At 43.0% G+C, this 16,438-nt stretch overlaps 1 protein-coding gene across 1 annotated transcript; it reads left to right on the forward strand.

Moving 5' to 3' along the window:
* The first annotated feature begins 58 nt into the window (after positions 1–58).
* Positions 59–14,508, forward strand: RCN1 (reticulocalbin 1). The gene is made up of 6 exons (XM_028730029.2): positions 59–605; positions 6,244–6,437; positions 7,292–7,470; positions 8,928–8,988; positions 11,627–11,826; positions 13,088–14,508. The coding sequence occupies exons 1-6, from the start codon at positions 364–366 to the stop codon at positions 13,193–13,195; spliced, it is 984 nt and encodes a 327-aa protein (XP_028585862.1). The 5' UTR covers positions 59–363; the 3' UTR covers positions 13,196–14,508.
* Positions 14,509–16,438: the final 1,930 nt, after the last annotated feature.

Genomic DNA, 16,438 nt, shown 5'->3' on the forward strand with positions numbered 1-16,438 from the left:
TCACCCCTGTGCGTTCCTAAAAGCAACACTTTTCCAGCCGGCCTTGTGCAATTGGGGGCTGGGGGAGGGATCGGGGGCAGGAGTGCGATCCCACGTTGAATCTTTTTTAAGTGCATGAGGGGAGGGAGAGAGAGAGAGAAGGCGAGGGGGCACGTTTGCTGGTGCTGCTGGGCTGGGAACTCCGCTTACGCACGTGGCAGGCTTTTGCAGAGAGAGGAGCCCGCAAAGAGTCGACTTGACCCTGCACCGCCTTGCTAGAAAGTTGAAGTTTCTGCTGCTTCGGTTCTTTGCAGTGCCCCGACGTTGCCGCGCCCCCCCCCCCAACCTCCTGCACGACAGATCGCCCTTTGCCCGGTGCACACAATGGGCTCTGAAGCCCCTCTCCGCTACCTCGCGGCGGGGCTGCTGCTGACGCTTTGCACCCGGGGGTCCTTGGGCGTCCCCACTTTCAGGAAGGAGAGGGGAGTTCACCCGGAGCCCGAGCTCAGCGATCGGCAGCACGAAGACAACCAGAGCTTCCAGTACGACCACGAGGCCTTCCTGGGCAAAGAAGAAGCCAAAACTTTCGACCAGCTCACCCCAGAGGAGAGCAAAGAAAGGCTGGGGTAAGACCGACCTCCTCCTAGTCCCCGTCCCCCCATAGGTTACTTGACCCGGTGAAAGTTCCTTCGCTTTATTCCTCTCCCACCCATCTTCATCTTCCCAAAGTGGAAAAATAAAATTAAAAAGGCGCGCCTCTCGAGTTTAAAACCAAAAGCAAAACCACGCTCTACGGGAAAAAAAAAAGTTTTCACTATGTCAGGTTGTAACTTTTAGCCCCAGGGAGTGTATTGTGAGTTCGACAGAGGGTGCTAGGTTGGGCAGAGACGGGAGAGCTCCCAGGATTTGCTGATAACGTGGCAGAGGGGAGCCCGCCCCCCTGAAGCTGCTTAGAATGGAGGAAGCGCGGAAGGGAGGGGAGAGAGAGATGGTTTCATTCTGGGAAAGTGCACTTGTGCGGGAAAGAAAAGGCGCTTTCGGATTCTGATCGTTCCCACTTTGTGCAGACGAGTAAAAGCCGGTGGCGGCTCTTTAGAGATCACTTGGCCATAGCCGCTATGGGAAAAATGGTGATCAGGAACGATGGCACTTGTTGCAGAAAAACAAACAAGCAAGCAAGCCAAAGGGTCCTTTGTCATCTTAAGAGACCAATAATGTTATTGCATCTTAAAAGATTAAGAATGTTATTAGGCTTTCGTGGACCAGAACCCACCTCATCCTATGCACTGAGTGTAAAGTTACAGACAGAGTGTGTGGGGGGTGGGGTGGGGTGGGGTTATTACTATAAAGAATCAGATACAAACAAGGTCTGGTGACAAGGGTAAAAGAAATCCTAATCCAAGCAGGTGTGCCCCATTCCCAACTCAGTTGTAATGTACTGATAATGAATGGGCAAATTTTCATTAAAAAACCCCCAAAACTATCTTTTAGAAATCAGTAGGGAAGCTTTTCGGTCCCTCTTGAAGTTTAGTAACTGGCTTGAAAGTTGTCATACTAATGCCAAAAAGTTTTAAAGGAAGACTGATGAGTTGGAGTTTATAGATGAGTTGGGCACTATTGGACTTGGGTGAACAGAGTCTGAGAGTGCTCAGATCACTACAGAAAACATTTGCCCCTTTTTAAGGTTCATTTACTTGCTCCAGTATCCAGTATCAGTTTGGGTGTGCGTCACACCCATATCAACTAGAACAATCCCCCCTGCAATCCTTTTGATTTATTTTATTATTATACTCCTGCTTTTTCCTCTAAGGAGCTCAAGCCTGCATCGTGTTTATCTGCAAATCAATCCTTTGAGTGACTGGATTGACTGGCCCAAGATCATATACAGTGGTAACTCGGGTTACATACGCTTTAGGTTACATACGCTTCAGGTTACACACTCCGCTAACCCAGAAATAGTGCTTCAGGTTAAGAACTTTGCTTCAGGATAAGTACAGAAATCCGGCTCCGGCGGCAAGGTGGCAGCAGGAGGCCCCATTAGCTAAAGTGGTGCTTCAGGTTAAGAACAGTTTCAGGTTAAGAACAGACCTCCAGAACGAATTAAGTACTTAACCCGAGGTACCACTGTAACGTGTTTTGCAGCAAAGTGGATATTTGAACCAGGGTCTTCGCAGGCCTAGTCCACCACTCTAACCATTACACCACACTAGCTCAGAGCTGGGATGGAAGGTAGAGGAGTGTAGGTTTCCCTTAATGATGAGTGAGCGCTCCAAGCTCAGAATGCAGTTGGCACACAGGTGCAAAGTGAGGCTCTGCTTCTGTCCACCTCTGAGTTGTTGGGGGGTAGGGTGGGGGTTTCTTCTGTTTCCCCTTCCCAACTCTGGGTTTAGGGGTAGAAAGAGGAATAGATTTCCCTCCTGACCTAACGCTGCATTTGGGGGAATGATATCTGCAGTAAAGTGGTAAAAATCGGTGTGAAAAGCATAGGCACAATAAAACACTATTTATTCTTCACTGCTAAATCCCTTAAAACAGGGGCAGGGAAGCCATTAGGGTGTTCCCAGTACAAACAACCAGGGCAAAATCTGGTCAACTGATGCCATTGTGATTGAGAGGTTGGTGGTGCTACCCACCTGTCAGGCTGGGGTTGCAGATCCAGTTCCCTACTCAGGCCTTTCTTAAAAGGAAAAAAAATGTCCTTAATTTGTTCGGCACCAGTTTGCAAACTCGGAACACAGAGTAGGCCAATGGAAGGAAGAGTTTATTATGCTGTATAATTTCTCCTGCATTATTCATGCCATCTTGTATTTAGGCAATTTTATTGGCCCCATATGGTAAACATTATAGTGCATAGATTGGTCATTAGAGCTTCAACTTCCAGTCCCTCTGAAAAAGTCTGTGGGAAATTGTTGCAAGCACTTATCGTCGTATTGGCTTTGGTAGCTTGTTTCTCACAACATGACTATCCATAAGCACTGCACGTTGGAAATTAAGATTTCTTCAAAACAGTCCAGCAATCTTTCATTCCACTATCATTTATTTGAAACCAGTGTCTCCAGCTTTTTGCTGTTGCTTGCTACATCTGATCTGATCTTTGCGGCTTAGTTAAAATGGTGGTCCCATGTTAACTGTACAGTGGTACCTCGGGTTACAGATGCTTCAGGTTACAGACTCCTCTAACCCAGAAATAGTACCTCAGGTTAAGAACTTTGCTTCAGGATGAGAACAGAAATCGTGCTCTGGCGGCGTGGTGGAAGCAGAAGGCCCCATTAGCTAAAGCGGTACCTCAGGTTAAGAACAGTTTCAGGTTAAGAACAGACCTCTGGAACGAATTAAGTACTTAACCCGAGGTACCACTGTACTACCTCAGACTGCAAGTGGGAACTTACATAACTGAATGCTCTTCCATTAAAAAAAGAAATCCCTGCAAATATACATCTAGATATCAGGGAGAAAACTAAGCTAGAATGTCCCTCCCTGGCATCTAATTTTGTGCATGGAAGTTAGTTTGTTTTAGAGTTTTTATTAACATAATTTTAATAGGACAGAACAATCCTGCCCTCATCTCCTAGAGGAGACAAGGAGAGTCTAAGGTAAAATAAAAACAAACAAACTAGCAAACAATCTGTAAGTAAGCATCAGAAAGTATCAAAATTCAAGTTCACAATGTTCATAGCAGCCAAAAAGTTTTGTATGCTGCTGGGAGATGCATTTTATCTTTGCTTGCATAAACAATAAAACAGTGCTAGTCTGCCTCAAAAGAATCTTTATAGTTTGTTTCTCCAGCCAGAAGTGGATTATTTGTTAATTTTTCCAAACTCTCCAAACTGTCTTCTACCAATTATTTACAGTGGTACCTCGGGTTAAGTACTTAATTCGTTCCGGAGGTCTGTTCTTAACCTGAAACTGTTCTAAACCTGCACCACTTTAGCTAATGGGGCCTCCTGCTGCCGCCGTGCCGCCGGAGCACGATTTCTGTTCTCATCCTGAAGCAAAGTTCTTAACCTGAGGTACTATTTCTGGGTTAGCGGAGTCTGTAACCTGAAGCGTATGTAACCCGAGGTACCACTGTATTTTTATGTTGTGACCCACCCTGTGATCTTCAGATGAAGGGCAGTATACAAATAAAACAAACAAATAGTAACGTGGTGCCCTTTAGGTCCTTCCAATATTGAGCAAAAACTAACTGGGCAGCTGCAAGACAATAACCAAATAGAGGTTTGAAATGACAGTCCCTTTTGATATTTTGGACCAGTTCCAGAAATTTCAATAGTTGCTGTCCAGTCACTTTAGTAATTTCTACAAAGGCTACAGTCTAAAACTGCAGCCCTTTTTCACAAGTTCCCCAAATAAGCTGGAACGATGATGGTTCCTTACATCCTCTCCAACGTAGCCTCAAGTTGGATATCTTCATTTGAAACAGTCTCATAGGAGTCATATACATTGTTTGCATAATTTTTAATGTTTGTTCCCTTGTGCTTAATGATCCCAATTTAAATGGGAATTTTAACCATTAAGGATTTCCAGCAATTCAGTCAAAATGGTCCAGTCTGACTCCCACATTTGTCTCAGGCCCTCTGCAGAGTCCACATCAATGATAAGAAGTACCATATTTTTCGCCCCATAGGACGCACCGGCCCACAGGACGCACCTCGTCGCGCGGGGAGGGAGCGACGGGGAGGGGGTGGGAGACGCACCTCGTCGCGCGGGGAGGGGGTGGGAGACGCCGGGGGGTGGGAGACGCCGCGCGGCTCTCCCACAGCTAGCGGAGCGCTGCGCGAAGCCCGAAGCTTGGGGCATGCTGAGCTCAGCGCGCCCCAAGCTTCTGGGTGCAGGCAAGCTCTCCGCTAGCCATGGGAGAGCTGCATCTCCCACAGCTAGCGGATAGCTTCCTGAAGCCTGGAGAGCAAGAGGGGTCGGTGTGCACCGACCCCCCTCGCTCTCCAGGCTTCAGCGAAAGCCTACATTCGCCCCATAGGACGCACACACATTTCCCCTTCATTTTTGGAGGGGGGAAAGTGCGTCCTATAGGGCGAAAAATACAGTAAATTATCAATACGGGATACCAACCCCTTCCCTTTTCCATCAGAGCTCATGGAAGTTTTTGATCATGTGAACCCCCAACTACAGTCTGAAGTGGGACAGTCCACATACAAGTTTGCCTTCTATTCAAAGCCTTTTTGGAAAATTTAACTTTTGTATGCTAACTCTGACTTGCCAGCCCTTTTCTATCTCATTGGAACAGAGAAGAGAAGAGAAGAGAGATATGTATGAAGAGGGGGAAATCATAGCAACACATAGGAAGTTGTCTTATTTAGGGTCAAAGTTTAGACCTTTGGTCCATCTAGTTCTAGTTCAATATTGTCTATGCTGACTGTCAATGGTTTCCCAAGTCTTCAGGTGGATTTTAGTCCTACTTTGTAGCCTGCCACTGAGCAACAGTAGGCTGCAGAAGATTTAAACACTGTGCTAACTGCAATTTGTAATACAGTAGTGTCATTTTGCTACAGTAAGCAGAGAAGGGGAGCTGGCATGCATATTGCATTTCTAAGCAGAACATTCTTCTCTAATGATGAATGTTTCTGTGGTTTTCTTTCTCCTACTGACAGTGGGAAAATGTCACATTTTCCAGCAAGTGTGGAAAGGCAGTTCCACATGCTTGATCAACAATATTCCATTAGAAGAGTTTTTGACAGAGAATGACAAGGACAATCCAACTGTGACTCAGAATAAGTTGTTGGCTACATGAAGCTCCTTCTCTTCCCCAACACACTTTCTGAGAGATAGTAGAGAACAAATATTCCAAATGCCCACCTTGAAAGGCCCTGGGAGGGTGTTCTTGGAAGATAAAAATCTGTGGAGAAACTTCTTCTGACTCCTACTGATCTGTCTTTAAATTCAAAACTTCTAATCTGTGTCTAGCAACCAGTGTTACTCTGAGTGTTGCTTAGAATAAACCCACTGAAATGATGAACATAACTGCGGGAGGCAGTGGAAGACAGGAGTGCCTGGCGTGCTCTGGTCCATGGGGTCACGAAGAGTCGGACATGACTAAACAACAACAACAACAAGGTCCATTAATTTCAATGTGTCTACTCCTAAGTATTCAACTTAGTTGAGTACCACACTATGTCATTTATTCAGAAATGGGTCATCACAGGTACAATTTGGAAGCCCTGTCTCTCGCAAACATAGTTGTTCAAGAGAACCCTGCAGAAATCTTTCAGTTTCTAATAATCCAGTTTACTTTTTCCATTCCTGCAGGAAAATTGTTAATCGAATTGATGATAACAAAGATGGCTTCGTCACCACAGAGGAACTGAAAAACTGGATTAAGCGAGTGCAGAAACGCTACATCTTCGAAAACGTGGCAAAAGTCTGGAAGGATTATGACCTCAACAAAGACAACAAAATTTCTTGGGAAGAATACAAACAAGCCACGTATGGCTATTACCTCGGTGAGTAAATTTGAGAGACAAAATTGAACCGGCATACTTGGGAATCCCAGAGTGATAGCCAACATGTTTGCCCACCTGTCCTAGGATGTCAGGAAATCACAGTTCAATGGACGAATCAGAAGCAAATTCATAGTTTGCTCCCGATTCTTCACTTTCAGCTGCAGATGTGAAAGGAGAATCTTGCACTGCTTTCCATGCCTAAAGCAAAGATTATATATATATAGCGCTGAAAGTAAGCCCTGCTTGTGGCAGGATTCACCTGCAGTTAGGGACTCCTGAGTGGAACCAGTTCTGCCAGGACTTTTATTTGGCAGAGCCAGGTGGGAAAATGGTTTCTGATGCACATAACCAGGCCTGGGGGGCCAGATGTTCCTCACCTGTAATCTGAGTACTAGCTGTGCATGTCAGGGGCACAAATTCACTTTGCTTAGAAAAAAGAGAGACTACTTTACTTGTTTTGATATTATTTCTGGAGTTATTATGACATAGCAAGTGTTCTCTCCCTATGTTTTTATTAGCTTTGAAAGGGGTTAGACAAATTTGTGGAGATTAAGGCTATTGGTGGCTACTAGCCACAATCACTATAGTACCTCCAGATTCAAAGAGAGGGTGGCTCTGGATACTAGTTGCTAGGGAGCGGCAGCAGGAGCCGTGTATTGCACTCAAGACCTGCTTTGGGGCTTCACAGAGGCATCTTCTTGGAAGCACATGTGATAGACCTTTGGTCTGATTTCTTCTAGAAGGGTTCAGGTCAGATTCAAGTTACATGTCATCTGTAGGCATCACTCAGGCCTTTGTTACATACTCACCAGTCCTGTTTGTCTCCATCTTGTCTTCTTATTCTGGTTTTCTAGAAAACCCAGCCGAGTTTGAAGATGCAACAGAGCAGCACAATTTCAAAAAAATGATGCCCAGGGATGAAAGAAGATTCAAAAGAGCTGACCTGGATGGTGATTCCGAAGTCACTCGTGAGGAGTTCACAGCTTTCCTTCACCCAGAGGAATTTGAGCATATGAAAGACATTGTTGTTCTAGTAAGCAGCAGAAATGCCAATCTCCTTTCTTTCGGTTTCCGTTTAATAAAGAGGTTTGAAAGCTGGCTTCCTCATCTTTCAGGGCAAGGTTTCCCAGACAATAGTCGCCAGCTATTTCAACAGGAAGGAAAGCTGTTTAAATAATCCTGCTTTGGTTATTTAAACGTGACCTGCTTGGTGACCTCCCTAATATGTTGATCAATATCACATGAATAGCTAGAAAGCTTGGAAGCAAAGTGATAGGTTAGGCCTGAACCAGTTTTGCCCGGAATGTTGTCATCTTTAAGTGTGCCACTGAGCACTTCCATCAGACAAGCAACCTGATTTTATCATACTACATTGGCTGACACAACAGTGTGGGGGAATTTTTAAAAACTGATTTTGTAGCTAATGCAGCATCCTGTGTAAGTCAATGCAGCCAGAACTGCGCATTTCTGTTGCACCTGCCTTTGGTAAACCCTTTCAGCCTCCTGGATTTTACACACACATCACTGCTTCAGCAAGACAATGCAGGTCCATTGTAGTGGCCTATGAGATGAGGTTTACAGAGTCACCTCGCTCTTCCTCAGATGTCCCTTATTCAGGGACTTGCTATGAAACACAGAAAGCTGCCTTGTATGGTTCAGTAGTTTCTGGACCAGGTATGGGGAACCTGTGGCCCTCCAGATGTTCTTGGACTCCCCCATAATATGGCTAATGGGCAGGGATAATGGGAGTAACATCTGGAGGACCACAGGTTCCCCATCCCTGGTCTCCACTGACTGGAAGCAGCTCTCAAGGATATCAAGACAAGAGTCTTTCCCAGCCCTGCATGGATATGCCATGGAGTTAACCCAAGACTTAATGCATGTAAAGCATGTTCTCGGTTACTAAGCTACAGGCCTTTCTTAGTTGTAGGGACTGGGTACATCATGATTTAGATGACAGAATAGAATTCTTTTATTCTAGACCTTTGTTTTTTAATTTTATGTTGTGAACCACCCTGAGATCTATGGGCATAGGGTGGTATACAAAATAAATAAATAAACAATAGATTAAATATTTAATTATGAAGCTTAGAATAAGCTTTTCTTTAATTTCATAAGATATTAATTCATTTATAGCAGTCCCTATCGCTTATCAATGTTTATTGTGAAGCTATATCTCTCTATATATATTTGTAGGATGTGTTCTATTTTAGTTGTTTGGTGGATTTTTAAATTAATACACTTTTATGAGTTTGGGGGTTTACTTTTGGGGGATTTTTTTAAGCTTAGGGATAATATTTTCTCTTTGTCAATATTATATCATTATTGATATTGCCGTCCGTGTGTGTGTGTGTGTGTGTGTGTGTGTGTGTGTGTTAAAGACTTTACCCTTGATGTAAAGTGACAGCTCAGAATGAAATGGTTTTATAATCAGTTTGGGCAACAAATATACACCTCTGCAATGACAGCTTTTTTCCCTTATTGTGACAGGAAACCCTGGAGGACATAGACAAAAATGAGGATGGATTTGTGGATCAAGATGAATACATTGGTAAGCTGCAGCAAGGGGATTTCCAATATTTATTATTTTATTTAAAAAGTTTTATTATGCCTAGTTTGGACAGTCTTCTCCCCAAGTCAAGGGGAGAAAGAGGCATGCAACATTTGTCATGTCTAGTTTGGACCTCAGATTACCAAAGTACATGGTACCCTCTGTGGTTCTCTCAGTGGAAGTGGGCGCCTTTGGAGTGCTGGTTGTGTCAACCCCATATATTACAAAAAGGAATGTTCTGGATGCATAACAATGAAGCAGGCCCCTGTTGATTCCCCTCATGTTCTTGCCTTTTCAAAGCACCATTGGCATTTGCCACAGAGTGCTTAATGTTGTTCAGTACTAAGGAGTTAATATGAGAGAAGTAATTCTTGGGGCACCGAGGCTTCCCTCCCACCCCCCAAGTCTCTCTAAAAGCCATCCAGTTTCATGTAGATGATTTTTGTTTCCCCAAGTTTCCTTTTGCCTTTTATTCCCTTTCCCACTATTGCTCGTTTGATTCTGATGTTATTCACACAGACACTTGCTGGCAGAGACAAGATGCAATGTTGCTCTGGGTCCTTTTTCTTCCCATACTTCTGAACCTAGCATAAAAGATTGTGATTGCATCGTAAGAGGGGATCTTGAAAGAGTTGTGACTTCTCCAGCCTTAGAAGAAACCTACTGAGTGAAAGGCATTAGGGCCAAAGTTCTCCTTTACATTTTATTTTTAAAAAATATACGTTTCTCCATCAGGATGAATAACAAAAGGTGATAAAGCAACATGGAACCTTATCAAAATGCCACACAGATAGCATAACAAATACAACTCTAATAGTAAAAACCAAAATAGAGATGCAGTTTTTTGTCTTTGTAGAAAAAGAGGGTGGGGGGGCTTTTGCTGAGGGTGCTTGTAACTATTTGAGCCACTGAAGGCAAGAACCTGGGTCAGTTGCTCGTGAGCATGAGAAACGAGGAGTGAGTGGACAATCCCTGGTGTGAGACAGAATGCAAAATGTTGCTGAGGCCATTTCATTGTTTTAGTAATCTATATGTCCTTACTTGCTTTGCCCAGGTATTTGGCTAAACTGGAAAGTCCAATTGTAGTTTAGCTTGTTTTATGATGGAGCCCTTAGTCTGCTTAGTCTATTCACTGGTTTTGATGAATTCTCTTAATTCTTGTACATTGGGAGGAACATTATGAGAAATTATGAGATTCCACCTTCCTTGTCTACAGAACCACTGTCATTCTTTTACATGTGTGGAGGAGAGGAGAAGATACTCCTCCTTTATGCAAAGACTTTTGCCACTTTGGCCAGCAGCTGGACTGGGCCTAGATATTGGTTCGTTTGTTTTTTGTATTAACTTTCAACAGCACTAAGGCTGTATAAGCTTGCCAATGGCCAGGGGGATAATCCCCATGTAGATCTCAAAGTCTGACAGATACCATCAGCCTCCACGTCGGTTTTCATTACCACCATCGTATGGCTTAATTGAGCATTACAAATACGTTGACAAAAGTTAAAAGCCCACATCACTTTTTACTAGACTGCCCACCGACAAAAATCCTGATGTAAATCATTTGTGGTATATCAGCAGCATCAAACAAACAAACAAACAAACTCTGTACATGTAGAAGATGTTTGTGCCTGCTTATCTGGAGGCAGTTCTCATTCTTTATAGGTGAGCGGTGATATTCAAGGCCAAGTTAATTGTGCCCAAAGTAGATGGTGTGATGGGAATGCAGCTTTTCTTGAGGTGTTTGGCTGGAGCATTGCTCTCCATCTTTTCTGGCAGGTCTTGATAAGGTAATGCAGAAGTGAGCAAGCCCAGGCCTGGTACCTAATGTGGCCCTTTAGGCCTCCTTATATGGCCCCTGGAACTTTCTTCAGGCCACACCCCTCAGTGAACTCTGCTTTTCACCCTGAATGTTGTTTTCTGGCTGGAATATGTCCTTGAACTTTGCTAATGCCTCTTGATTGTCTAGATGGAGGAGAGGGAGGCCTGGTGAGCTGGAAAAGCTTCCCCTCCCTTGAGGTAGCAGAACAGCTATTGAATGGTATGGGCATAGTGATAACAGTGAAGGTATAGGCTGATAAGTCATAATTCAATAGGTAGCTCATAGCAGTGTTCCATCTGTCTTCACGAGGGTAATTTATGCAGTGGATAGCTGGAAAAAGACACCTCTTTCTAATACACCATATATAATGACTTGTATCTCCAAAGATGCACTCAAAATTACCTACTAAGTTGTATTTATTGGCCTTGCATCATCTTACATTATATCCTGCTCTTCATGTGGCCTACTGCTTTGTTGTGGAGAGGAAACTGCAGATCAGAGCAGCAGATCTAGCTTCTAGGAAAGGGAAAAATGTATATATGTTGTGTGAGATATTTAAGCTTGTGGGGGTTGCCTCCTTATGGTGGTGATTGGCATTATTACCCTGACAGCAGCTGGCACAGCAAAATGCTGAATGAAGATAAAGACGAGATAAAGGCCTACCACCAAGCAAACACAAAATAGGCATAGAGAGCATCATTGTGAAAGTATTTAGAGGGAAGCCTCCCCTCCCCAGGATTTATAACCAGGAGAGGCTAAGAATGGAAGAAAGTGTAACAGATAACAATAAATAATAAACATGATACTGTTTCCTCTCAGCTGATATGTTTGCGCATGAAGATGGTGGTCCAGAACCTGACTGGGTAATAACTGAACGGGAGCAGTTTGCAGATTTTCGGGATCTCAACAAGGATGGGAAGATGGATAAAGAGGAGATACGACACTGGATTCTCCCACAAGACTATGATCATGCACAAGCCGAAGCCAGACACTTAGTATATGAGTCGGATGTCGACAAGGTACTTAGTTCTTTCACAGAGTTCATGAATGGTAGATTATTGCTTTACTTGCTGCCTTTTTATATAATGTCAGCCTACCAAGAGTCAAACCTTAAGGACTCTGTAAGGAGATCACTAAAAAAATTGATATAAACGTGGTAATGTTAATGCCACCCGCTGATCATTCACGAAACACAGAAAAGGTATGGTGGAAGTGGGAGAGATCCAAATGTTTGACCCAAATGATAAGAATTTACATTAAGTGTTCTAATTCTGAGATCAATGTGTGGTCATATTTGCATAGAATTCTGTGTGCTGTATTAACTTTTCATATCAGTGGAAGTGTGCAGATAAATTCCACAGAACTTTTTTCATGATACCTATATGCTACCTCCATATATGCCTTTGGATTACTAGTTCTTGGTGAGCGGCAGCAGAAAAAACTACATGGGCCTTTATATCTGATCCAGCAGGGCTCTTTTTCCATGTTCTAATCCTCCCATTGTAATGAATGGGGGAACATTTTATGCTGGAGGAGCCCAGATATTCACATCAAACTCCATAATACAGAAGGGGACTGGGCTTGATAGTTTTAGAGACACTCCCCACTCTGCAACTAGGAATACGAAAGATAGTGGTGTAGGCTGGGTCTGGGTGTGTTATTTGATTGATATGTTTATATTCCCTGCCTTCTCCCACATCCATGCCTATCCAGCATATAAGAGAAACAGATTCTAGCAATGAAACTTGATAAAGTAAAATCTTTATAAATTTATAAAGTTAAATCCTACAAACACAAAACTAATATGTTTAAAAAATCCAAGGGCAGCCTAAAATTGACATAAGATAGTCCAGGATAATAGACCAGCCTCCACTACAAATTTCAAAAGAGCGCTCTTGTTTAGTGTTCGAGTCAGTCTGCTATGTCCCCCTCCAGGACACTATTCCATCTTCGGGGTTTTTGGCCAACAGTCTTGTCAGCATTCTGAGGACACATAGTCTTCATTTATTTAATTTTGGCGGGGATGGGTGTGTGTGTCACTAGATACTTTTATACTTTGGTAAACCTCAGAGCTCTACTGACATTTGGTTAAGAGTGCTTATGTTGCCCACTCTTTGAGTAAATACAGCTTATGAGTATATTGCCTCATGCCATGAGGGTCTTTTCTTAGTGAATCACAGAGCAGAATAAAGTTCTGTTGTTTTTAGACACAGCACTCAAACCCTTTAATAGAAGCTCAGTTTAGATTATACTAAAGATTTTCATTTCCACCCCCTCCAGGACCACATGTTAACCAAAGAAGAGATTCTGGACAACTGGAATATGTTTGTTGGAAGCCAAGCAACAAATTATGGAGAAGACCTCACAAAAAACCATGATGAGCTATGATGTTTTTTGAAAAGCAAATACACTAGAGACTTGGGTCATGTTTTCCTGTATATAACCAAAGTAATAGTGGCTATTTTAGCAGATTATATTTTTAATAAGGCTATTTTTAGCATTGTTGAATATACAATAGGTTTACCACTTTTTTAATTGCACATTTTTATTATACATTTCAGTATAATTTTGAGGATGCACTTTTCAGTCATAGCTTTTGATACACTTTCACCTCAGCCATAAATACTCAGACTTGGAATTCTCACTGACATTGGTGAGACTTAGCTTGTAAAATGTAGTATGGAAGATGAGTAGCCTCATAGGATACCCTTGTATGTTGTTGACCCACAGTGTATCACACTGCAAGTGTGTGTGTGGCAGGTTGCTAATGGTTCAGTGCTCCCTCATAACACATTCAAAAATGTCAGGCTGCAATTCTGTACACGTCTAGCTGGGAGTAACTCCTGTTAAACTCGGTGGGACTTCTGAGTAGGCGCATGCAGGATTGCACAATAGGTAGGATAGTCTTCCTGACATGTGGTTTCCTTTGATAGAGGAGACTTTCATAAGGACAGAAGAAGAACTGTACTGAATCAGGCCATCTGTTCCAGCATCCTGTTCTTGCAGAGGCTAACCAGATGCCTATGGGAAGCCTTGATCCAGGACCCAAATGCAACAGCACTTTCCTCCCTTGGGATTTCCATGTGTACAGAGTTTGGGCTTCCCATCCACTTCCATGGCAGTGGTGGCTTTCACATTCCCTTGCAGATGGAGAAGCCCTGGGTGGAGGGAACTATATGAATGGTTGGAAGCTCCTGCCTTGGCTTCGTCCTAAATTAGAACCAATAAATCTCATTGACATTTGAAAGACAGCATTGCCACACGGTGTGATGTTTCTGTTCAAACGGCAGAGCTGCTGCTTTCTACACTTGTGTTTGGTAGAGCAATCCACTTCATATTTATGAAGTGGGTTTTGCCAAATATGGGTGGATAGCAGTCGTTTCACAGTGGAAATGAATACACACCGCATTTCCAAACTGGGCCTTTTGTGAGCATTCAAGAGCCTTTGAACTTTGTATTGAATTTCCAGAGAGGTTATACAGCAGTTTGTTGTTCTGAGTTTGTTGTATGTGTGTATATACATATGCATTGCCACTTTAAGGAGGTTTTATGCTATCAGCTAATAAAAGCTTTTAATTTAGGGGCTTAGAGAGGAGCTGTATTTCAGAATGCATATGAGCTGTTGCATATGATACAATTGCATTTTTGCCTGTATTGACTTGAAGATACAAACGATAAAAAATATTACATCTTTTGGATAATTTAAAGGTCTTAAAGTGGGAATGAAGAAGGGTTTCATACAAAATCTTAAAATGCTAGTTTGCTCATGTCCTGATGAAATTTTCCTGCCTGTGATATCAAGTGGGGAGGAAACATACAGCATAAGTATGTTAACATGCAATGTAATTTATATATCAAGGGGCAGGGTTTAGCCCTTGCTCATCCCTGAGAGCTGTTTACTACTGCTGTGTAAGAGTAATACTTTTTCCCATTTCTTCCCCCCCCCCCCATCTGCAGACTAGACTAAGAGTGCCTCTTTCAAAAATGGCACAAAGCTGCATTTTGTGAAATGCATTGTTAGTGACATGAAGGTGAGAAGTGGAATCGCTGCAAACACCACTGCTCCCCCCCCCCCCCCCCGGCTGCAAGAAACTCACACTTTTTTCTGAGCAGTGGGTACAATAAGGGGATACACTCTGTGGAAGTGAGAAAGCTGAAGATTACTAGCTAGGCAAACCAAAGAATGGTTACCAAGCCCAACCACAATTTGTAGAATCTTGCTGGGGATGCTTAATTGGCTGTAGCTCCCTGATGTAGGTCCCATATAGGTTTGGAGATGCTCAAAGCAACCATATAGAATAGAAAGAGGGTTTTTAGAGAGGGCTCACTGACAGATTCTTGTTTGAGCCTTAAGTAAGGTGATGCTTACTTAATTTTAACAATAAAATAGCCTCATGGATTTATTTACTAAAAGAAGAAGAGTTTGGATTTGATATCCCGCTTTATCACTACCCTAAGGAGTCTCAAAGCGGCTAACAATCTCCTTTCCCTTCCTCCCCCACAACAAACACTCTGTGAGGTGAGTGGGGCTGAGAGACTTCAGAGAAGTGTGACTAGCCCAAGGTCCACCCACGTGGAGGAGCGGGGAAGTGAACCCGGTTCACCAGATTACAAGTCCACCGCTCTTAACCACTACACCACACTGGCTCTAGACCATTCTCTACACAATAGGTGTTAGGCATGCTGGAGCTTTTCATTGACCTGGCCTACCAGATCCCCCTGTGTTCAGCCGCCACTCAAATGTGCGTGCCCCTGAAGATTGGTGTAAGGAGCTGCCACCAGAAGATCCCAAAAAGGCATTGGGGGGGAAATCCAATTAATTTTGGATTTTAATCACTTCAGTAACACATTGGAGCCTTGGTTATAGTGTAAGGTGATTTTTTTTTTAAGGAGTAAATCACATTTCCTTATTGGACTAACCTTGAAATATTTTGGTAATTCATACTTATGTACAATCTGTTTCAACTGGAAACTAGCACTGGTGACCCACAAAGCAATAAACAGGCACGCAGCTGTTACTACTGCATGCTTTCTGCAACTTCAGTAACAGTGAATATGTGCAGTGTACTAAATTCTCCTTTCAAGCTCAATGCACCGAGCAAGAGTAACTCTAAAAGAGACTAGGGCTCCTGGGTTTAAATTTAACACTATTTAAGGAAAGCAAACCTTTGCTAGGGGACATAGCTGTTAACATTGTGATTTTTCAAGCATTAGGGTTCTAATGGGGTTTGACTGTTCCAGAGATAACATATTTTTTTCTAGGTAACATATATCAAGTCCGATTACGAGCAAAAGCTACAAAATTTTACTGTAATGTGAAATACTGTAATGTCAGATAGCATTATTTATCTGCTTAATATGACAAAAAGCATTAATTGCTGGGAGCCATGATTCAGTCCAGCAATATGGAAATCCATTTTGTGCCTATCTCATCAGTTGTTGCAGAGTTTTCCTAATGAATTGTGATGTGAGATTCTGCTGGGAAATGTGTTTGTCTCCCCCCCCCCCGCCCCCACTTGCAGGTTCAGTGTGCTCACTGTTGTGACATAGATCCTCCATTAACTAAATGTTTTCATTAAGGTAGTGCCACGACACATCACGGGCGCATCTCTTTCCTCTTCGATATCTGGA

The sequence above is a fragment of the Podarcis muralis genome, chromosome 1, assembly GCF_964188315.1.
Source record: "Podarcis muralis chromosome 1, rPodMur119.hap1.1, whole genome shotgun sequence".
Lineage (NCBI taxonomy): Eukaryota > Metazoa > Chordata > Lepidosauria > Squamata > Lacertidae > Podarcis > Podarcis muralis.